At 50.9% G+C, this 22,821-nt stretch overlaps 3 protein-coding genes and 1 non-coding gene across 6 annotated transcripts in view; 1 reads left to right on the plus strand and 3 right to left on the minus strand.

Moving 5' to 3' along the window:
* Positions 1-544: 544 nt before the first annotated feature.
* Positions 545-10,470, minus strand: SSRP1 (structure specific recognition protein 1). The gene is made up of 17 exons (XM_055240292.2): positions 10,250-10,470; positions 9,587-9,759; positions 8,982-9,167; positions 7,954-8,059; positions 7,469-7,659; positions 7,135-7,365; positions 6,893-6,996; positions 6,662-6,790; positions 6,178-6,399; positions 5,388-5,460; positions 4,824-4,962; positions 4,626-4,671; positions 2,854-2,983; positions 2,269-2,439; positions 1,983-2,071; positions 1,257-1,443; positions 545-1,036 (listed from the first exon to the last, which is right to left on the minus strand). The coding sequence occupies exons 2-17, from the start codon at positions 9,638-9,640 to the stop codon at positions 965-967; spliced, it is 2,130 nt and encodes a 709-aa protein (XP_055096267.1). The 5' UTR covers positions 9,641-9,759; positions 10,250-10,470; the 3' UTR covers positions 545-964.
* On the minus strand, positions 3,415-3,517 carry LOC129461680 (small nucleolar RNA U13). The gene has a single exon (XR_008650653.1). It is a non-coding gene; the product is annotated as a small nucleolar RNA U13 (small nucleolar RNA).
* LOC134736591 (collagen alpha-1(II) chain-like) lies at positions 9,725-10,989 on the minus strand. The gene is made up of 2 exons (XM_063638735.1): positions 10,902-10,989; positions 9,725-10,488 (listed from the first exon to the last, which is right to left on the minus strand). The coding sequence occupies exons 1-2, from the start codon at positions 10,987-10,989 to the stop codon at positions 9,725-9,727; spliced, it is 852 nt and encodes a 283-aa protein (XP_063494805.1).
* Positions 10,446-22,821, plus strand: part of P2RX3 (purinergic receptor P2X 3) — a 41,605-nt gene continuing 29,229 nt past the window's right edge. For all 3 annotated transcript variants that reach the window (XM_055293614.2, XM_055293622.2, XM_055293632.2), the window contains exons 1-6: positions 10,446-10,547; positions 12,984-13,166; positions 21,024-21,159; positions 21,595-21,666; positions 21,901-21,964; positions 22,661-22,754. In XM_055293614.2, coding sequence (XP_055149589.2) covers positions 13,048-13,166; positions 21,024-21,159; positions 21,595-21,666; positions 21,901-21,964; positions 22,661-22,754 — 485 coding nt within the window. In that variant the 5' untranslated portion in view covers positions 10,446-10,547; positions 12,984-13,047. The remainder of the gene's footprint in view (positions 10,548-12,983; positions 13,167-21,023; positions 21,160-21,594; positions 21,667-21,900; positions 21,965-22,660; positions 22,755-22,821) is intronic.

The following is a 22,821-nucleotide window of genomic DNA, read 5'->3' on the forward strand; positions in this document are numbered from 1 at the left end:
TTTTAGGCCCCTTCTCAGACATGGGTTCCTCCCTACACTGAAGTTTGTATCCCCACCTTCTTCCCGTAAGAACAAAAGCTTCACATATACTCCGTACTTTTCTTGCACCCCCACCAGGCTGCAACCACCACCACTCTACACACACGCTCATCCTCCCCGACTCCCCAAGCTCAGGTTTCCACTCCCCCGGCTGCGGGAAGGACAGTCAATCCTGATTTCATTATCGAAAGCCTTGGAAGACCCTTGACTCATAGGTAAGGATGCAGCCAAGAGCTGCCTCCCCCTAGCTTGGTTGGCTAATGGAGTGTAACTGGGAGAGACTTCCTAATCAGATCAGCTCTCATTTCTAGACTCTCAGGTGGCCCATCCGGGCAGAGGCGGGTGAAAACCAATGCTTGTCCAGCCGGGAACAGAACAGGACGTACCTCGAGACTTGCTTCCCGGCTGGCCAGGAAGGCCCTGCTCAGTCTGACCAGAGCAGTAAACACCACCAATAAAAGTGGGAGCAACACACCAGGGCTACAAAGCAAGCATGAGGACATGGTTTCCAAAGTCAGTTCCCTTTATTAAATCATTTTCACAGACCAGAAATACAAAATAAAAGTAGAAATAGGCCCCAGGTAGGAGCTACAGGCCTGGCCTCACATGACCCCTGCTCCAGCAACTTGAACAGGACAAGCAGCAGCTACATCCTTAAGGTCGGGAAAGTAAGATGAGGATTTGGAACCTGCATTGCCCTGCCTCCCACCCTATCTCTTCCCCAAATTATAAACAGCCATCCTTGGGAAGCAGCAGAGTTAAGACATCTCCCCACTGCCCTAGTGACATACACACCAACAGGAGAGCATGTTCAGATGGCACAGAATCCAGGGACTGCATTTCATGAGGAGAAACTGGTACCGAAATATGGGTGGGGAGTCTGGGGGTGTGAGAAGGCAAGCGCAAAGAGAACCTTCCTCCGTTTCTACTCATCGGATCCTGACGCTGAGTCCTCTGAGCTGGGGGGAGTACTGGCGAGTTCTTCTTCTTCAGAGTCCTGAAAACCAAAGGTGTCTTAAGGGAAAAGCTGGAGTCCTGGGTGCCCCACCCACTCTTCAGTGAAGGGCCCGCAATTCCCTACCGCCCCCAACTACAGCACCCACCTTCAGAACCTCAGAATTCCACCATCCACTCCAACTCATTACTCTTACAGACCAACCCCAGACACACATGCCCCTCACCCTGCCCAGCCCACAGCCCCCACATTCCTGCCGCACCTCGCTCCTCCTCCTCTTCTTTTTGCTCTTGTTCTCTCCCGAAGAGCTCTCATCACTAGACACAAACTCTTTGCTCTTGAAGCTCTCGCTTAGTTGCTTTGAGGACGACTTGGATGATGAGCCCCTAGAGGGCGTGGATTTCTTTTCCATCTTTACCTTTACTTTCTTCTTCTTCTTTGACTTGTCCCTGTATTGGCAAGAGGGAAGAGGAGCTGGGCCTTCAGGTCCCCTATCACCATGACCAAACCTCTCCCAGCTTTAACAAGGCCTTTCCCAATCCCAGCCACATAGCCCATTTCACTCTGAACATAAATGGATGTGTCAGCCTGAAGAGCACCAAGGGAGAGTATCATGAGTACACCAGAAGAATCAGAGGGCACAGCCTAAAGCAGCCCCATATGCAAAACCTACTTGACATTTCTTGCTTTATCTTTTAGAGTTCATGCGAACTGTGCACTGCACTCCATAATAGTATTTTTTTTCGTTCCCCCGTACCTTCAAATAAAATGGTCCAGGAAAATGGGCCATATTTCCCCAGTGACTTGAATGCCCTGTCATGTCACCCATACTTGGGCAATGGCCTACCCAGGTTTGAGAAGCACTACCCTACTGCAGTCAGAAGCATATCTGCTGTCTTTAACTTTCCAATGCTCAACTTCGGCCTGTTAAAAAAAAAAAAAAGTCTGCCACAAAAAGCAGTGACTGGGCCACGTTCTCGACACTCACCTCTTAGAAGACTCGCCTCGGCCCCCTTCATATTCTTTCATGGCTTTTTCATAGTCCCTCCTGGCATCCTCAGCCTTGCGATCCCACTCCTGTCACACACACAGAAAAAAACAGTGAAGGACAAGACCTCTCCCATCTCCCCTCTCCCCTGACGCAGGCAAAATCGATATAGAAAGTCCCTCCAACGGCTCATACTGCTCCCCGATCAGTCATGAGACTCGCCACCCCAAGAGAGCACCTCTCGCCAGCCCATAAGAGGCATCACCCCTCCTCTGATGCTACTCACCTCTTTCTTCTCTTTGGACATTCCCTTCCAGATCTCGCCTGCCTTCTTGGAAAGATCTGTGATGCTGATGCCAGGATGGTCTGACTTGATCTTCTCTCGGCTGGCATTGAGCCACAGCATGTATGCAGACATGGGCCTCTTGGGGGCATTGGGGTCTTTGCCCTTCTTCACCTACATAAGAACCCAAATACCTTCAGCTATTTCCCATAGAACTCACACATTTTCCCAAATAAATTATTTAGATCACTTAACGTGGAGAAAAAGTGGAGGACTAAATAGCATCAGGCGAGACGAGAGCTCTCTAAGGGCAAGGATAGTATCTCCTTCCCCTCTGCAATTCAGTGCCTAGCTTACCAGGACAGAAGCCCATCTCCTAATTCAGACCTTCCAGAAGCTTATTAATCTCAGGGCTAGTGAGAAAAATTTCCAAGAAGATACCCCTCAAGGCTATAATCACTGACTATAAAAAACAGCCCCAAGGAAGAACAGGTCCTACTGGTGGTGGACAGGAGAAGGTAAAGAGAATGCCTCCCACGCCCCCCACCCACTGCAACACACACAGCCCCTCCCATCTACAGTCTGCACCTCTACAGGCTTCTTGCGGCTCTTGCGGTCCTTGGCTATCTTGGCCTTTTTGAGCTGTTTCCGCTTCTTCTCATCCCGGTCACTGTCACCCTCATTACTGGAGGAGCTGGCAGAGGCGTTGCTGTCAAACCTGCCAGAGAACAAGCCAGGCTTAGACTTGAGGAGGGAAGACAGAACCCCACGGCCTCAGGACAGGAGGAAAACAAATCCAAAGATACCCACCCAAAAGGGGCAAGGGAGGAAGACCAGAGGACAGTATCCACCACCAATTCCCAACACTGCTTCCTCCCATTCACTGAGGTGGCTTCAGCCATGCCCTCTCCAGACCCAGCCACAGCAATTGGTTACTTGATCGGAATTAATGAATGAAAAACAAATCAATGAGCTTCAGCGGATCTCCCTGGGCGTGGCCAAACCAGGTCCTAGTCCATCCCCAGGACACCACAGGCAGAAACACTGCCTCATTCATGCCTGGAACATGGCCCAAATCCACTTCACCACTTCCTTCGGAGTAATCACCTTAATCTACCCTATACTCTTTTTTGTCTTTTTTTTTTTTCATGTCAGATGGGTAATGTGTCGACTTCATAACAAGGCTGGAGGGTGGCACGTTTCACACACGCACGTAACACCCAACCATTATGTTTATGAACTACAAAAGGATTGGCCCTACAGTCTTCTGATGAAAAGATAATCAGTTACTACAAAAAGAAGAAAACCAACTTCAGTCCAACCCAGTGCCTACCCCTGTAATTGACAGTCTTATCTAATATATGTGAAACTCCTCAAAAAATGCAACTACCTTACTTACACCTGTATGCTGCTGGACAGTTTTCAAGGCACTTTCACAAATATTTGCTCATTACACCTTCATAAACTTTCATAAATATGTGGCAGGCTGAACTAGTGGACTCCTGTTGGGTGTTTTTTTGCTGCTCGACATTCTTTTACAATCCTTCTGGATTAAGAGAGCAGAGTCCCAATTTTCTGTTGGGAACCACCTTGCCCCCACTCAGGAAGGGTTTACCCCAACCACAGGCTCTAAGGGTGGGCACTTGGCCTATTTCTGGCCCATCAGACCCCGGCCCATCCTAATAACTCAGGCTAGAAAGGGGCAGGTAACCATTGTGTTCACTATGCTGTTCACCAAAAGAGGCACTTCTGGTGTTGTTTTAAACCAGTAGGATTAAGCCTGCCCTGAGCTTCTGAGAGTCACTGGGCACCCCATGGGGTAAACCTATTTTTAATTAAGGAAATCGGAAGAAATAGATTTGAGCGCCTGAATCCAGTAGTGTCTGAAGCCAATTAAATCCCCAGACTCCGCAGTAACATGAACTTATGAAATTCCCTTTTATATGTTCCCTTTTAAAGTGAGAGTGAGTCACATTTCTGACACTGCTAACAAAAAGTCTTAACCAGTTTAGCAGGGGTCCTACTGCATTTCTACCGATGAGGAAACTGAGATTCAATGACTTACTTGACCAGCTCTCATTCCCATTCTCTCCTCATCCAACTGTGAACCAGCCCCGACTGGCACATTCAGGGTGGTATGGCCATAGACCCCACTATACTTTTGTGACTTCAAAATATGACTTGCACTTACAAAGCCCTTGACAATTTCCAAAACATTTTCGTGTATCACCGCATTGGAGGTCACTCTCCCATTCTAGGTCAGTAGCTAATGCTGGGACCTGAGAAATGTCCAGAAATCTTCTGGTCCCTTAAGCTTATGGGTCACCATCTTATCCCCACAAGGTACCACCAAAACTCACTCCTCTGCCACATCTTCCTCCTCTTCACCTGGGTTGAATGACTCATCTGAAAAAGGGCACAGGATGCATCAGCTTCTGCCCCAGTGGAAATCCCCCCACCTCACCCAGGCACCCAGCTCTGGCCCAAGGGTGAGTCCAGCCCGGGCCACAGCGAGGAGCGTCTGACCATCCTCGTGCTCAGCACAGAGGCTAACCCACCGGTTTCTTCTCCTGAGTCATCGCTGCTGTCATTGGCATTCTCCTCCCGGATCTTGCCCTCCTCCTTCATCCTCTCCAAGTAAGCATCATGCTGGTCCTCATCAGAGTCGGCATATTCATCGTAGCTTGGGTTCATGCCCTAGCCAGGGAAGAGTTCACAGTGGGGCCAACTCACCCTCGAGCCAGAATCCCTGCACACTCAAAAGCACACCCCCATGCCTGTCAAGTCAGAGCAGCAGCTCCCAGAAGACCTGGGGCTGGATTGTCCACACACAGCCAACGTGCAGGGCCTACGCCCAAGTACTTCCTGCCAACTGGGTTAGTCCAAGCCCCAAGCCCCTCCCTCTCCCAGCCCCACGGGGGGCTCCTGAGGGGCTGCATAGACTGGTCTAAGGTCATGCAGAGGAAACCTGCACCAGGAGGGGGAAAGGGTCACACGCACCTCTTTTTTCTATAAGGGTAAGAAGAGAAGAAAGAGTGAAAAAGAAGCCGGAAAAAATCTCCACCCCTTTCTCCCCTACAGAAAGACCAGGAGAGGGTCTCATCCTCCCGACACAGAAGTACCTCTTTCAATCCTCGGTTTTTGATGTTGAGCTTTTTCGCGTTGACAAAATCAAACAGTTTCCCATACTCCTCCCTGTGAGGAGACATGCACCATGTTACCAGAGAGGTAGTGCCAACACAGGGGCAGACTAAACAATGTTCTGATTCCATGAGCTGGGGTACACTGTGGAGACTGGAGGTCTTGACTATGCTACCCAACCCAACGGCTTAGAAACCCCCAGAGGACAGCAATAAGGCAGAGCCAGAGCCAGACATTAGTCCTGAAAGAACTGCATGGCTTTGAAGAGCTCTGGGAAAGAAAAGGCAGGAAGGGGTTCGCACCTGTTTACCAGAGGGGAGTAAGTATGGGGCAGGGGATGTGGTCATCTTTTTTCATACTTCACAAGGTTGATATGAGGATTACACGTGAAGATGCTTATAAAACATTTAGTCCACAGTGAGCACTCAATAAACATTAGCTGCTATGTTCTCAGGCACAAAGCTCATTCCAGGAAAGAAAGAGATAGCATTTCCATCATGGTGAGGAGTGGAGGAGAAAAAAGACCAGTAGTGAAGACATATAGCTTTCAGAATACGGAAAAAGTTTGTTTGTTTGTTTTTTAATGACCAGAAAGAAAGCAATGGAGAGGTTTCTAAAGTCTGAGCACTCCAGGGAAAAGGACCAAATCCTGATGTAGCAAAAGAAAAATTCTGCTCCAGGGTTGGAGAGTGCCCCAGGCCATGCCAGCCTTCCTAGACAAAGCTGACTCGGGACCAGGATGCCCAGGAAGTGACAGGTGGAGGTTCTCACCTCTCAATGCTGCTGAAGGTATACTGAGTGCCCTGCTTGGTCTCAATTTCAAAGTCAAAGGAACGAGTAGTAGTGGTACCACGAGCAAAGTTGACAAAGGAGATCTCATCGAAGCGGATGTGCACAGGTGGCTTGTGGACATAGATGAAGCCCCGCTCCAGTGGGTAGAGCAGTCCTGAGCTTGCCTTGTAGGAACAGGTAATGCACTGGGCCCCTGAGTGCCTGACAGAGGGTGCAGGGAGCCTGGTTAGTGCCAACCTCAGCAGAGGTAAAGGGCATATCTAGCAGCAGCGACACGCATGCTCATGTCCTCGACTTAGTAAACCTCACTGAGCTGTTCTGACAGAGGCGCTGACACCTGTTGTGACACAAGGTCCCATCCAGGCCTCTAACAGGCTGCATTCCCATCTCAGGAAGGGTTTACCAAGGAGACACGGCATTTCCCATACCCAGGCAGGGCAGGATCCCAGGCCCATACTCTCACCCTTGGAAGTTGCCTGGCACTGTGATCTTGCGGTTCACCAATGCTTTCATGACCCGGCTGACCATCTCATAGAGGGATCCTGACATGTTCTTGGTGAGCCGACCCTCAAAGCGCTTCTCCACTTCTTCCCTACAAAGAAAGCAAGGTGAGGTCACAACACTACTGCCTTCTAATGGCACACCTGTCTCCTGCCTGGACAGTGGCAGAAAACGAGTCCAGGGAGACACTCACTCGTTCATGTTCAGAGTCAACGAAATGTCCTCGTCCTTGGAGAAGAGGAGGATCAGGAAGTGGTAGCGAGTTTGGCCTTGCTTGATTGGGGGATCCAGGCTGATCTAGTAAGGAAGAGTACTAATTGACACTCTACAACAACTTGCAATTAACAAGCATAGAATTCTGCACACCAGTGAGATCCATCTACTTAACACTTAGGCAAAAACCAGGATTATCCGGCCATAGGGATTTCTGCTTACCACAAAGAACATCTGGCGCTGGTCCTTGTGGGGTAACAAAAACAGACGCAGTACTGTGGTGTAGGGGATCTTATAGTCAAAGGTCTTGCCATGCAGGTGCAGAAAGGTGGGGTAGATCCGAATGTCGTAACGACCACGAGGAGTCAGACACTGCAGCTCCCGGAAGATGCAGATGGCATCTCCCGTGGCTTGGATTACATCCGCCTTCGACAACACATTCTGGGCAAAGGCCTGCAAAAGCACACACTGGTAACCAAGCAGCAGGCCCTGCTCCCAGGCCAGCCAACGCCTGCTCAGCACCATCTGCTGCCAAGGCAACCAGGGGAAGCCTCACCTCAACAGGGTCCACACCATCCTCCTGGGTGGGTGGGACGTAGAAGCGCACCTCCATGAGAGACACCTCTGCGTCATCGTTTTGGTGGAATTCCAGTGTCACCTCATTCTTGCCTGTGGTGCACTGGGACACATTGCTGAGGGGTATCTCAAAGACTGGCTGGTCACCAATATCAAAGGAAAGCAGCTGCCCTGTGAGGAAAGGGCTTATCCAGCCACAAGCTCCTCCCCTTAAGTCTGCATAAGCAATATTCCCACCAAACTGAGTTCCACAGAGACAGGATACTGGGGTTAGCCTGTTTAGACTGTAACCCCAACCCCAAGCTCAGTGCCCAGTATACTGTAGGTACTCAATAAACACATGATGAACATGCACACAGATAGGAAATCAGAGACAGTGGCAGAGGGAAAAAAGCAAAACAAGTAAAAGGCTGAAACCCTTCACCCTATCTTCCCCCCCAAATCTCAGTCTTCCCCACGACTCACCACCGAATTTCACTGTCCCCCAGTTCCAGCCCTTCACACAAAGGTCCTTCTCCATTAGCTCAAGGCGATAGTGAGTTTTGAAGAAATCAGAGAGTTTCTCAAACTCCTGTGGGTGGAGGGAAGAAGACACAATCCCAGTAAACCCTGGTGGGCTTAACACCGACTTGAATGTCCTGGGATTATCTATTTCTGAGAAACTGCCGCAAATAGGCTTTATAAGAAATCCATGCTGACTTAGCAACCCAGCTCATGGTTTAAAAGATTGTTTAAAGAGGTTGCTTCTAGCCACTGGATCTGACATTCCTGGTTATGGGCCATCTGACTTTATAAACTTTGTATAGGTATTACTTTAATGAAAGTGGAAATTAAAATCAAATAAAGCCTTTAACTCAAGCAGTTCAAACTGGAAAACAAAACCCCACACTTTAAGACATCAGGCTAGCCAGGCACAATGGCTCATGCCTGTATCTCAACCCTTTGGGAGGCCAAGGTGGGCGATCCCTTGAGTCTGAGAGCTCAAGACCAGACTGGGTAACGTGGCAAAACCCCGTTTCTACCAAAAATTATGAAAAATCAGCTGCGCATGGAGGCAGATATTCAGCATCTGTGGTACCAGATATTCAGGAGGCCGAGGTGGAAGGATTACTTGAGCCCAGGAGGCGGAAGCTGCAGTGAGCCGAGATTGCGCCACTGCACTCCAGCCTGGGTGACAGAGCAAGGCCCTGTCCCAAAAAAAAAAACACACAAAAAGACATCAAGCTAAGATTCTGAACCTTGATAAAAGCCACAGGCAGAAACTACTGTCTAAATCAAGACAGAAGAAAATCTTCTGGAGTCAAGGCACACAGAAATTCACAAGACTTCAACGCTCAAAGCCAAACACTGATTGCCTGATGGCGTCACAGCCCTGCTCTAAGGAGCCCAAACTAGCAATCACAGGGTTACATGAGGAAGGAACATCGAGTCTCCAGAAGATTAAAATAAGATGATGCAGTAAAAAGGAGGTTTACAGCCATGGGACATCTCACCGATTCTCGGAAGCCATCATACTTGTAGACATGGCCATTCTTTGTAAGCAGTTTAAGTCCATGGCCCAGAGCAACACGGCGCCAGATGCCTTCTGTTAACTCCCCAGCCTGGATGTTGTCCACTTTGCCTGTCTTGCTATTCTTGAAGATGATGCCCTGGCGGCTCAACCTCAGTCGACCATCATTCTGTAAGAAAAGCAGGCCCAGATGCATGGAGACAGTACACAGCATGTCCTGGGTTCTACAGCTCTACCTAACACACATTCTTGCTGCAAGTGGACTGGCCAGATTATCAATGCAGGAGCAACAGCTGAGGGGGCCAAGGAGTCTAGATTCTAAACCAGACTCTGGTATCTAGAACCTTTAACAGATTCTCAGTTTCCTCATTTGTAAAACAGGAATTGGGAACTGAACAGCATATACGGTCCCTATAACTCTGAGACTATGTCTCAGTATTGCCTTGTGTTGGGGGAGACACGAGGTATACATTATACTGAGTCTTCTTTTTCCAAAATAACGTTACTAAAGCAAGCTCTCATTAATGAACAAAAACTCTACCCTCCTTCCTTCTCTCTACTTGTATCAACTGTCCAAGCCATTCTCACCATGGAGCCTTTCACCTCCTGATAGACGTCGTTGAACTCCAGTGTTTCTGCCATGTCGATCCCTGCCTGTGGTGGCCTGGGCAGAGCCCCAGGCTGCACAAGGGAAACCAAGTAAACTGGGAGCTGGGCCCCAACTCCTCAGTGAGTGTGCGGATGCTCAGCAGGTTGGGAATCTGAATTCAAGAGGAAGACAGATAAGCATGAAAGGCAGCACCTCGCTGTGCTCACGGATGGAGCCAGGTAGCAACTCCCAACTGCGCCTGGATGTCTCAGGATTTCCTCTGCCTGGAAATCTACAGACGGACGCTGCAGTGCCCGAGGGTCCAGGCCCAGGCCCGGGTGGAGAACCGGGCCTGGAATACCGCTGACACCCAACCCGACGCCCGCTCTGGCCGCTCCGGCGGGAGCCATGGCAACGAGCAGCGGAACCCCAGGGTCTGCCCGGAGTCCGCACCTCGCACGCGCCCCAATCCAGCTCAGAGTGCAGGGTTTCCCTCGCACCGCTCCCACCACCCCGCGGCCCCAGACCCACGGTTCACCCCCGCCCCACAGAATGGATTCGCCAGCTCCCCGCGGTTTCGAACGCGGAATGGTCCATGTCGAGCGTCCCGTGGGGGAGCGGGGCCCCTGCCTTCCAGGGACCGGGGGACGACCACTACCTACCTCCTCAGGCTGCAGCCTCGCGAGGGCCCCGGCGCGGGAGGTGGGCTCTCTGGGGGGATGCGGGGGGGCGCGGGGCGGGGGATGGGGGGGACACCGGGGAAGCTCTTCCCGCGTGCGCGGCCCCGCGTCCCGCCACCGGAAGCCGCGCACAGGCCATAGAGAAGACGAGCTGGCTAGAGAGACGCGAGCCGGGCCCGCCTGCGAGACAGTCGCATAGAGCGTCAGCGACTCTGGAGGACCTGAGGGAAGGGTGGTTGCCGTGAAGCCTCTCTCACCCGGCTGGAATCGCCTAGAAAATGTGTGTAGGGATCTTTAGAAACTACAGACGCTTCTTCAGTCGAAACTAGATACTAAAGAGAAATTGTGTAGTTTTATTGTATCAGACTTAGTACAAGGGTGGGGTGGGGTGGGGGTGTGTATTGGAATGGTGCGTGCCCGTTTCTCTGCAAAATAGTTTCTGTGTCATGGAAAGGAGTCTATGGGACAAGAAGAAAAGTATTTGAACAGTTGTGGGAAGAAACGACCACTCCCACTGGCTGCGGAGAGTATGCGGGTGTTGGTGTCATGGTGGGTGCACTGCTTTCTGGCTGAACTGTCAAGTTCACTGTCTACACCCAAAATTTTCACATCCCTAACCGAAAATTATAGGTACCTCCAAGAGGCTGGCAAACGGCCGTATCCAGTTCAAGTCCTGATGTCAGATTCACCTTGGAGCCAGAACTGATTTGAAACCATATCATCCTGGGGTTGCGGAAGCCAGGTCTCCCCCGTATAATCCCAGAGTGCATTTTGCAACATCAGAGACCAGACCTGGAAAAGATGTTTTAGTTTTTCTACCCCAACCTCCTTTTACTGATGGGAAAACTGAGAGCCAAAGGGGAGTGAGTTGCCCAGGGTCTCAGTGCGTTGGCAACAAGGCTAGGACCCAGACCTCCTTAACACCACCAGTCCAGTTATCTTCTGTCATAATCACAGTGACTGTATGTTCACAATGACTATTGATATGTGTCCTACATGAAGACATTAATACAGAATATGTAAACTCAAGATTTCCCTGACAATCAGTACATCAGCTTGCTAACTCATTCCTGGGGTAAGAGACAACAGGAATGCACCCTTCTCCCCTGAACTCATAGCTTTAACCTCTGAGTAGTGGCTATTCCAGCATTATCTAGCAAAATAAATTCAACTGGGTTTAATAAATAGATATTAAGGGCCTATTACTACTTTAGCACACTTCTCGGATTTGAGGAAACTTGAACAAGGTGAAAACATCCCCGGCCAGGAGCGGTGGCTCACACCTGTAATCCTAGCACTTGGGGAGGCCAAGGTGGGGAGATCACTTGAGGTCAGGAGTTTGAGACCAGCCTGGCTAACGTGGTGAAGCCCCGTCTCTATTAAAAATACAAAAATTAGCCAGGCATGGTGGCGGGTGCCTATAATCCCAGCTACTCAGGAGGCTGAGGCACAGGAATTACTTGAACCCAGGAGGCAGAGGTTGCAGTGAGCTGAGATGGTGCCACTGCACTCTGGCCCGGGTGACAGAGTGGGACTCTGTCAAAAAAAAAAAAAAAAGAAAGAAAGAAAGAGAAAAAAAAAAGGAAGGAAGGGAAGGAAAGAAAGAAAAAAAAACCCAGCCCCAACCTTTCAGGAAAACATAATCTAACAAATGATTTTGATAAATAAACTGACAGTTTTAAAAAAAAGAAGAAGTTGGCACATATACACCATGGAATACTATGCAGCCATAAAAAAGAATGAGTTCATGTCCTTTGCAGTGACACGGATGAAGCTGGACTCCATCATTCTGAGCAAACTTTCGCAAGGACAGAAAACCAGACACTGCATATTCTCACTTATAGTTGGGAAATGAACAATGAGAACACTTGCACACGGGGTGGGGAACATCACACACAGGGGCCTGTCATGGGGTGGGCAGAGTGGGGAGGGATAGCATTAGGAGATATACCTAATGTAAATGACGAGTTAATGGGTGCAACACACCAACATGGCACATGTATACATATGTAACAAATCTGCATGTTGCGCACAGGTACCATAGAACTTAAACTATAATAATAAAAAAAAAGCAAAACAAACAAAAAAAAGAAGTGCTAACTGCTATGCTACAGGTAGAGCGAAGCTCATTACCAACTGGAGTTAGAAATATGTGACTCTTTACTCATCACACCCCAGAAGACCCAGAAAAACTTTCAAGAGACCCTCTCCCCCTGACCCATGCCACCGGGGGCAACTCAGGAAAGGAGGAGACGGCTGCAGAACTGGGTGGAATTTGGCAGACACTCAGGAATGAAGGGGTCCTTAGCTCAGGCAGGTTGTTAGGTGACTGGGGGATGGGAAATTGCAAGGGGCTTTAGGGAGAGCGTGAGCAGCTGGTGAGCTGGGATGAGGATGCTGCAGAAGAGAACAGAACAGAAACAGTAGACAGAGTGCAGATAAAACATTAGTCCCAGAGGGCTCCAGCCAGCTACATCCCAGGCAATCAGGAGCCCAGGATTGGAGACCCCACCCCTGCTGTGACATCACAGGGGAGTGGGGTGGAGACGAACAAAAAGGGGGTCCCCCGCCCTGGTCCCGGCCTCTTGGAAGCCAGAGTATCAAGAGCAGAGAGAACCTGACTAGGATTGCCTGGCTTAAAGGGACAGGCTCCCCATTCCTCCGACCCCTCTAAGCTGCCCCCTCCAGGTCGTGATCTCATCTCCCTGTCCTGTAGGACCTCCCTCTCCTGAGGCCACCACTGGGCCCCCTTCTGAGTGTCACCTGAGCACTCTCTCAGCATGAACTGCATATCTGACTTCTTCACCTATGAGACCACCAAGTCGGTGGTTGTGAAGAGCTGGACCATCGGGATCATCAACCGAGTAGTTCAGCTTCTGATCATCTCCTACTTTGTAGGGTGAGTCTGTGGCCCTTCAGGTCCCTGGTGGGGTGGGCTGCCTGGCATCCCATCTTCACCCTCCTGCCTCGGTGCTACCATCCAGCTTCCTGAGCTCCTCCCCTCCTGGGAGAAACAGTTTTTTCTGTGGAGCCGAGTCTTAAAGACTGGCCTCTGCTCCCCCACCTAGGACCTGAATTCACCCAGATGAATTCTTTTCCCAGTTCATCCTCCAGAGTTGAGAGTGGTTTCAAGACACACGCTCGGAGGAGTAGGGTCCCTGCCCCGGCACTGCCCTCCACCGAGGGAGGGCTCAGGAGCTCCATCTGCACCCTCCCTGCTCTCATCTCCCCAACAAGAGAACAGGCAGACCCCCTCCCACATCTTCGAATTCCCCTCAGTCAATTCTTCGGGGTCTCAAAAAGACAATACAGCACAGGAATAGGGAAGGGAAGGCACTGAGACAAGGGGGTGGTGGCAGGTTGATCAAGTTGGTGGCCGGGAGGGAAAGAGAGAACTGGATCCATTTTAGAATGAGGAGTTTCCTTCTGGCATGGATGGGTGAGATGGTGAGAGAGAGAAGGGCAAGGGAGAAGCCCTCTGCTCTTGAACGGGAGGACAAAGAGGGAACTGCCCCTTGATGAAGAAACAAACACAGGCCCAAGGGAAGAGGGGCCAAGGAGAAAAGGAGCTTTCCTGAACGTAGTGCAGCTCCCTCCCCAGGAATCTAGAAATGCTCCTCTTTGTCAAAAGGCATAAGTTCCCATAAGTTCCTTGACCCTATTCCATGTAACCCATCCTAGGAGTTGCTTAAGAGCCAGGAAGGTGCAACCATCCCCTCTCAGCCCCTACCACCTGGAAGCACACACCTACACACACACACACACACACACACGCACGCACGCACGTACACAAAGGGCTGTGGAGCAGACAATGGCTGGGGAAGAATGCAGGTCCTATCCTTCTTGTGGTCATTTCCACACACTGGTGGGCACCAGGAAATACAGGCAGAAACCTCAAAGATTTTCTTTCCTGGCATGCGGGTCTCCAATCTTATGCTGTTCTTTCAGACAATGGGTCTTTGCATTTGAGGCAGCAAGCCACTGACTGTCAGGAGTTAGTTCAAGCAGGTCAAAGGAGAATCCTGTGTGCCTGTGGGCTGAAGCTGCATGCAAACCTGCTTGTCTGAAAAGTTGAAGTTTATGTGAGGGTGTGGAGGGAAAGGTGGCTAGATGTGACTTTTTAGGTGATTTTTCCCTCTGTGTGCTGGGCAAGCCCTGGTAGGCTTCAGTGGGCAGGTATTGTAAAAAGGCTGCACCATCCAGCGCTCCTTTGGGAGATTTTAGAAAAGGGATTCAAGCTTTGGAATAGCATTAAATGGCCACAAAATCCCTTCCAATGTTGAGGTTTTGTGAGATACGAGGTTTGCAAATGTTCGCTGTCTGCATCTCTAGAGCTTGGCTCAAAGTTGGTTCTTAAATGTTCTGTGTTCACGTGTATATTCAATGCTGTGGTTGTTTATAGCCACAAGATGGTATGTTGGCCTAGGTGAGTGCAAAAGCTGGCTCAGCACATTCCCCATCTGGCCTGGCTCCACTGGCTCCAGGCAGAGATTGATGGGGGAGAGAGTGGGCTCCTAGACCAGCCCGCTCAGCCCCCACTGCCCTTGTCTCTGTCTCATCATGATCAGATCGAATCCTCCAGTCCTCAGGGCTGGAGCCCAGCCTGCTGGAGCGAGTGTGCGAAGCTCTTTGGCATCTTAATTTCCAACCCCATCCATCTCCTAGCCTGACAGCTCCCCACGGGACACTGCCTTCCAGTTACATCGGTGCCCTCTGCAGCCCAGCCCCCTGACCTGAGTCCCATCTCGGTGTATGTGAACCCATGCACGTTGTGACTTCATGAGTCCACCATCATTAATTTAGCAAAAATGTACCAGCATCTCTGTATGCCAGGCACTGTAGACTGAGGACAGAATGGTGGGCAGAAGCAGACAGGGTCCTCGCCCTCGTGGGGCTTACAGTGGAAGGCAAGAGATAGCATTCATCTGATGATCTCTACAAATGTGAAATGTCAACTGTGGCTTGGAGGTGCACAGTTATAGGAGAGCCACTTCTGTGAAGGTGTTTGGCCCGGTCAGGGAGTAAGGGAAGGTTTTCTGGAGATGTGACATTTTAGTCAAGACCCGAAGGATGAGTAAGAGCAACCCAAGTGAAAGAGGGAAGGAAGAGAGTTCAGGGCAGAGAAACCCACCTCTGCAAACGGAAGGAGCCTGGCAAACAGGGGAAAGAAAAGAAGGTCGTTGTGGCTGGAGCCGAGGGAGCAGAAGTGAGTGAGGGTGGTGTACGGTAGATGGGAACACACACAGAGGCTGGACCTCAGACACCCTTAGAGGGCTTTTTTTTTTTTTTACAGGAGATGAAAAAACAGAAGCCATGGGAGCATTTTAACCCATGTGTCTGTGTGCACTTTTGTGTCTGTGCACACGTGAGTTTGAGAGAGAGAAACAGACACGATGAGATCTGAGTTGGGAAGAGCACCCGGGCTGATTCGCCTGGAAGCGGAGGGAGTAGGAGTGGGTGCAGGAAAACCTGCTACGAGGCAGTTTATGGAGAGAGGTGACAGCGGCTTGGACCCAATCGAATTTGAAGGGATTTTTAAGGCTATAGTGTTAATATTTCACTGATACTTCAATCTCTTCCCCATCATCCCAACCAGGTCGACAACCTAGACTCTGCCTAACATGAGCCCATCATTTCTCTGAGACCTACTCAGCAACACACCACCTGGTCATCTCGCATACATTCTCACCCCGCCCTCAGCTGCTTGTCTGTAGTTGACACCATTTCATCACTATTTTCCTTTACCCACTCCAGGGCACACAGAGAGGCCTGGACTTACTTGATGTTTCTCACATGTTTTCTGGGTCCAGGTGGTAATCCCCACTTGCCTCTGTGGAGTGGGACTTCCCGAGAGCCCATCTCCATTCTGGATTCTGTGGGGACCTGAGAAGTTGAAGGAAATCCCTGGGATCTGAGTCCCTGGAAGCAATAGCCTGTGCTTGGCCTGAGGTTGATTTCCAGGGCCTTCCTGGAGGAAGCTGCCTCCTTGCAAACTAGGAGGCCAGGGACTTGCCAGGCCTTTGATGCCCCATTGCCCTGAAGGGTCACTGGTGGCTGCTGGAGCCTCTGACCCTGTCACAGCCCTGCCCTGCCTGCCCTGTTCCTCCCTCATACAAGACCCAGTCCATAAACTTGCCATCTGTACAGCCCCATGCTTTGGTTCACAATATGCAGTCTCATTTCAGATCTTAGGTGGGAGTTCAATACATAAAGCAGGTGAAAGGGAGGAGCTGCTCTGGTTTAAAGAGAAGGATCTGGAATCCTACCTTCTTGGCTCTCCACTCCATCCTCAGCCCAGGGTATCACTGTGAGGCACCTTGTCAGCACAATTAAGTGACTGATATGGTGGGAAGAGCTGTTATGGTGGGAAGAACTGTTGCGCTGCACCATCTTTTTTTTTTTTTTTTTTTGAGACGGAGCCTTGCCCTGTCCCTCAGGCCGGAGTGCAGTGGCGCAATCTCGACTCACGGCAACCTCCGCCTCCTGGGTTCAAGCGATTCTCCTGCCTCAGCCTCCGTGGTAGCTGGGACTACAGGCGTGTGCCACGACGCCTGGCTAATTTTTGTATTTTTAGTAGAGATGGGGTTTCACCATGTTGGCCAGGCTGGTCTCAAACTCCTGACCTCAAGTGACCCACCTGTCTCGGCCTCCCAAAGTGCAGGGATTACAACATGAGTCACCATGCCTGGCCGGATGCCCCATCTGGACCAGTCATCCTGGTCCAGAGAGAGGAGTGACTCTCATTCCTGCCTGCCCTCTCCCCCAATATGGAACATAGAGCACTTGGTTAGAAGCCTGGCTCTGACACCAACTAGGAGAGGGCCTCCTAAGAGTGACTTTACGTCTCAAAGTCTCAGTCCCCATATCTGTAAAATGGATTTAGGAATACCTCCTCCCTGAGAGTTATAGGGAGGGGAGGTAACATATGTGAAGTGCCTTTCGGAGATGGTGACTCAGTAATAGATGGCAACTGTGACTACTTCACAAAGACCCAACCATCACCCCTCCCCCTTTCCCTCTGCCCAGCTCACACCTTCCTAAGAGACCCCTCTCCTCCTCCCACACACACAGCGTGCACTCTTCACACCCACTCCCCAGCCTCCTCCTTTACTCTCTGGGGGCGGATGGGAGGGTGCTGGGGCGCGGCTCTGGCCTCTCTCCTGCACATCCCACCTGCCAAGGAGCTGCCACACGCCTTCCGCTCTATAAATAATAAACCATGAATGCGAGAAGAAAATAGTCAGAGCAGCAGAGTAAATGCCAAGAATTGAAGGCTCAGGCCTGCCCTAGCTCCTGAGCCCTGGCCTCCAGAGACAGACGCAGCCCCTCCGTTCTGGAAATGAAGCATCCCCTTCTTTCTAGCTGCCTTGATGACATCCTGAGGCCCCGTGAGGCCATTGAAATTCTTCCACTTGTTATTTAAGTCAGAGAGAGAATTCTAATGTGGCCTCTCCGCCCCACTGGGCACAAGAAGGAGCCTTGAAGGAGGAGGAGGAGGTAGGAGATTGGTTGATTGTTCCTTGGAGTCCTCGGCTCTTTCCTCCTGAGACTATCCTAAGCCAGGAGGTGCTTTCACTGGTGATGGAGCAGGAGCTGGTAGGAAAAGCACAGGGTCCTGTTCAGGGGGCCAGCATGGCCCGGCTTTGAGCTGGGACACAGCTAGAGACCTTCGAGTGAAGGGGCTGTGAGTGGTCTGGAGCAGGTTGTCTGGTTAGAGCCGACATACCAGCTGTGAAATCCTGGGCAAGTTAGCACCCTCTCTGTGCCTCAGTTTCCTCATTCATGACATGAAAGTAATAACGAAGCTGTCTCAGTAAGAATGTAGTGAAAGATTCAGCTTAGCGAGTGCCGCATTGGTTATATAATAGTAATCTGAACTCCGAATCTCCAAATGTTCCTGGACTTTAAGGACGCAGGGCAGGGGCCTCAGAAAACCATTTCCTTAGGTCGACACTGAGAAATATGACTATTCTGTGGCTAGGCACATTGAGGCTCGGTTCCAGAAGGGTGTGTTTAGACCACAGTTTGCGCTCTGCGAATGTACAGCTGCGGCCAACAGCCATCTTAGCTGGAAGCAGAGAGCCTAGGCCCCAGACCTCACTCTCGTCACTCTGCAGGGCCCCAGGCTGTGAGCTAATAATGCTCATTTGGGTTTCCGTGACAGGGAGGCTCCCTTCTCTTCTGCTAGGATGTAATTTGGCAGATGGGATTTCTATCTGTACGTGAGGCATACTTCCTTGTGAAATCTGAATGAAACCCCTCCCCTTCCAAAAAAAGAAGAAAAGAAAAGTGCTGGGAGATAAAGCAGCACCACAAAGCCCCATAGAAGGCGGTGTGCATGAGAGCATTTTACAAGCATGCAAGTCACTCTAAGTGGTGCATTAATCAGGATGCCGCCTGCCTGCTCTAAAGCAGCAATAGGAAAACAGGTAACGGGTTTAAAGCCATATGCCGGTGCTGTGACTACACCCTTTCTCTCCTGCTCAAGAAATCATTCAAGAAATACTACCAAAAAAATGATAAATATATGAGGTAGTAAATGTGATCATTAGCATGACATAATCATGCCACGAGGTATAGGCATATCAAAACACCCACATTGTGCCCCATGAATACATACAATTATTACTTAACAATAATAAATAAGACTGGGCATGGTGGATCCCACCTGTAATCCCAGCACTTTGGGAGGCCAAGGCAGGCAGATCGCTTGAGGCCAGGAGTTTGAGACCAGCCTGGCCAACATGGAAAAACCCCGTCTCTACTAAAAACAAAAAAGTTAGCCAGGCGTGGTGGTGCCAGCTACTCAGGAGGCTGAGGCATGAGAATCACTTGAGCCCAGGAGGCAGAGGTTGCAGTGAGCCGAGATGGTGCCAGTGCCTGGGTAACAGAGTGACACCCTGTCTCAAATAATAATAATAAATAGTATTTATTTATCAAAAATTTAAACTTAAATTAGAATAAAAAGAAAAAAAGATTCCAGTGAGCAAAGGAAGACCCATGATGGGGATAACGCCAAACCCTCTCACTGAAAACTGAACAAAGAGCCACTTGCAAATATCCGCTGGGGTTTGCAGTAAATAGAATTGTGGTGTCCAAACTATAAGTGGTTGGGACCCCCAGTACGTTCTGGGAGCTGCTGCTCTTTGCATGTTCCAACAGTAGGTGACCCCAGAGATCATTCAGTCCAACCTCCACCTGAGGAAGGGGCCTCCTCTCAGCACACCTGCCAGGTGAGCAACACGCTGTCCTGGAGTCTTCCCAGACGTGTGGCACACATGTGGTGACTTCCCGCAGCAGCCAGTTCTGGGATTGAAGTCCTCACCCACCTCCTTATAGAATCCTCAGGTCAGCCCAGCTCCTGCCTCTGCAGCTTCCCAGCCTCTAACTCCTACGGCTTTGTCTTCTCTGGGCTACACAGTCTCAAATTCCTTCCACTCACCTCCATCTGGTGTGGTTTTCCAACCTCGTGCCACCCTGGTTAGAAGCAGAAAATGCCCTCACCCAGCATTTCCAAAAGTGTGCTCCTCAGTTCCGTGAGAGGTCACCAGTATTTCTCCAAGACTGCCTTTTGTGGTCAAATAAGATTGAGAGACAGTGAGGTTAACAAAATGTAACAGATGTATTTATTTGTTTACATTGTATGTTTCTCGGGGAGGGAGGAAGGTTGCATGGCATTTTCTAAACGTATTTGATGAGGTTTTCTCATCTGTCGAATGGGGATGGTGGCAGCATCTTACCTCCCAGTGTGCCATCAGGAACAAAGGCAATCTTGCCAAAGGCTGGAAGTGTGGGATTAAGTGAGGCTGAGCGGGGACTTCAGCCTTGAGGGCTGTGATTGGCGATTTCAAATGGAAAGGCAGGCACTTTATAGGAAAGCAGAGGCACGAGTTGCCAGTAAGTATCTGCAGGCCCTTCTTGCTCAAGGCCGGGAAAGTCTGAGAAGGAAGGTAGGGATGGAAGAAGGGAAGGCCTCATCCACGTGGTCCCATAATGGCTTAAAGCTGCAGGAAGGAGCCAGTACAGGTAAATGACCACTGGGTGGCAGCACAATCCAAGGAATAAGATCAGACTCCTCCTCTTTCCCCCCAGCCCCCCACCTTCAACCCAACTCCTTTACCTACCAGGTAAAAGCTCAGCCGCTGTCCCCACTTCCTCCTCTGTTCTCATCTGACACCTGGGCAGATAGATTCTGCCAAGCACCCAGCTCCCAAGGACCTTTATTGATTTGTTTACTGAGCTACTTTGTGTTGGGCATTAGGGTACAGCCGTGGGCCAAGGCTGGAATGCACGGAAGCAGAGGCCTGGGATCCTCTGTCCTTCTGTCTCCTGGGTGCCTGCCAGAGAAGTGGCCCCCATCAGCAGCATGGAATGACTTTGAGCCATGCATTCTCAATGGGGCCATATGGCCCCCGAGGAGGCGAAAATTGGTTCTCACTCTTTTTATTCATAAAGCACAAATTTGCATACAGTACATAAACAGATATCTGTGATATCAGAGTTTCATGGAGGGGGGGACCACTAGGGGAGAAAATGTCTAGAAAGGCACCTGAGGGGCAGTAATGGGACAAAAGGTGGAGAAATGCTATTCTAAGTCAACCAAGGGCTCACTCTAGGTCTCACACCTCCAGAAGGAAACACCGGCACACCCTGCCAGGCATGGCCAAGTGTTGGCAGGAAGGTGTCCTCTCCCACCTTCTGTCTGCCGGGTCTATGGACTCCTCTCTTTCTCTTCATTTATGCTCTCCTGCTCCAGGTGGGTTTTCTTGCACGAGAAGGCATACCAGGTACGGGACACAGCCATTGAGTCCTCGGTGGTAACCAAGGTGAAGGGCTCCGGACTGTACGCCAACAGGGTCATGGATGTGTCTGATTATGTGACGCCACCTCAGGTATGGTCCCCCTACCCAGAGAGGCATGTGGATGCCCAGACGCTGGGCAGGTTGGAAGGGAGAAAGCGAGCAAAGAGTGCCATGGAATTCCCAAACTAGAATCCATGATGTCACTAATCCAGAGGAACTCTCCCCCAGCAGCTGAGTGCTGTGCGGGAGTTTGGGCCTGCGGTGCGAGGCATCAGGAAAGCTGGATTCCTCTCCAGGCTCTGCCACAACTTGTAATGCAATCAAGGACAACACACACGGGGGAAGGGGGCCATGTGGGTGGCTGCAAAGAGCCAGCTCTGCCCCTCACCAGCCCTGTGACCTTGGCCAAGTCACTAGACACAAGCCTCGCTTTCCTCATCTGTAGAGTGGGGATAATCAATTATAGTCCCTGTCTCACAGATTGGGACTGCTGGATGTTTTTCTCTCCCTTCTTCTCCCCGCAAGGGCACCTCGGTCTTTGTCATCATCACCAAGATGATTGTTACTGAAAATCAGATGCAAGGATTCTGCCCAGAGGTGAGGGGAGGAGAGAGTTTGGGTGAAGCAGGTCAAGGCTGAAAATGTTGGTGGGAGTGGGAGTGGTGGCAGGGAGGGGCGGGGTATGAGCAGAGGCCCCAAGTCTGGCCTTGCAGCTGGGACCTGGGACTTCCACCCTCCTGAGGTTGCTGGTTGTGGGGAGGTTGTGGGAGCCGAGGGGCTCACCAGGCCAGGACAGTGTCCTTCACCAACCTGTGACCCGTCTGCCCACAGAGTGAGGAGAAATACCGCTGTGTATCAGACAGCCAATGCGGGCCTGAGCACTTCCCAGGCGGGGGTGAGTCCAGCCCCTTCCCCACCCCACAATCCCAAGTGTTAGTGGGACCCATGGGGGAGAGCCCGTCGTTGGAGAGGGAGTGGGAACCAGCCTGTTCCATGTCATTCTGCTGGCATTTACAGATGCTCCCTGGGTGCCACACCCAGCGGGTGCTACAAAGGTGGCATGGGCCCTGCCCCCAGAGGAGTTCCCAGTCTGGGATGGTGGTGACAGACAGGGGTGCTTGAAGTGGCATGTGCTGTCCAGGAGGTACAAAGGACTGTGGAGCCTGGGGGAAGGGGAGAGATTGCTTCTGGGTAGACGGTACCCAAAGGTTTCCTTGAGGCGGTGACATTTGGGATGGTCCCTGAAGATGAATAGGATTTGGCAGGACAGAGGGGGCTTCAAAAAGTGCATTCCAGACAGAAGGAACAGCTGCAGCACAGACTCAGAGGCAAGGAAGGAAGAGCAAGAAGAAGAGGGGTCCTCAGGGTTGCTGGGGTTCGGAGTACATGAAAGAAAGGCTGTCACCTCCCTTTGGCTGGGTCTGGGGCTCAGGAGAAGCAGCAGGAGAGAAGTCAGCTCCCTTTTCCCTGCCGGTTCTTTTCCGCCACTTGCCAGGGTCCCTGATTGGGGGGAAGGAAGGGAAGAGGGAGGAAGGGAAGGGAGAGGAGCAAAGGGCAGGCAGCCACCCAGCAGCTGTGGCTCTCACTTTAGGGATCCTCACTGGCCGCTGCGTGAACTACAGCTCTGTGCTCCAGACCTGTGAGATCCAGGGCTGGTGCCCCACGGAAGTGGACACGGTGGAAACGTAAGGCTCCAAGCCAGTTGGGAGGAGACAGGCCCCCACCTCAGCTTCCCTTTGCCCATGTGGGAGC

The sequence above is a fragment of the Symphalangus syndactylus genome, chromosome 1, assembly GCF_028878055.3.
Source record: "Symphalangus syndactylus isolate Jambi chromosome 1, NHGRI_mSymSyn1-v2.1_pri, whole genome shotgun sequence".
Taxonomy (NCBI): domain Eukaryota; kingdom Metazoa; phylum Chordata; class Mammalia; order Primates; family Hylobatidae; genus Symphalangus; species Symphalangus syndactylus.

What these genes read in the sequence shown, in the direction of transcription:
- LOC134736591 (XM_063638735.1), bottom strand. Translation starts at nt 10,989, where the DNA reads ATGATATGGTTTCAAATCAGTTCTGGCTCCAAGGTGAATCTGACATCA. An exon ending in CGTTTGCCAGCCTCTTGGAG is followed by an intron (nt 10,489 to 10,901) that starts GTACCTATAATT and finishes CCCTTCCCTCAG; the next exon opens with GTCCTCCAGAGTCGCTGACG.
- SSRP1 (XM_055240292.2), bottom strand. Translation starts at nt 9,640, where the DNA reads ATGGCAGAAACACTGGAGTTCAACGACGTCTATCAGGAGGTGAAAGGC. An exon ending in GGGGACAGTGAAATTCGGTG is followed by an intron (nt 7,660 to 7,953) that starts GTGAGTCGTGGG and finishes CTTTCCTCACAG; the next exon opens with GGCAGCTGCTTTCCTTTGAT. An exon ending in GAGGAAGATGTGGCAGAGGA is followed by an intron (nt 2,984 to 4,625) that starts GTGAGTTTTGGT and finishes GTTCTCTGGCAG; the next exon opens with GTTTGACAGCAACGCCTCTG.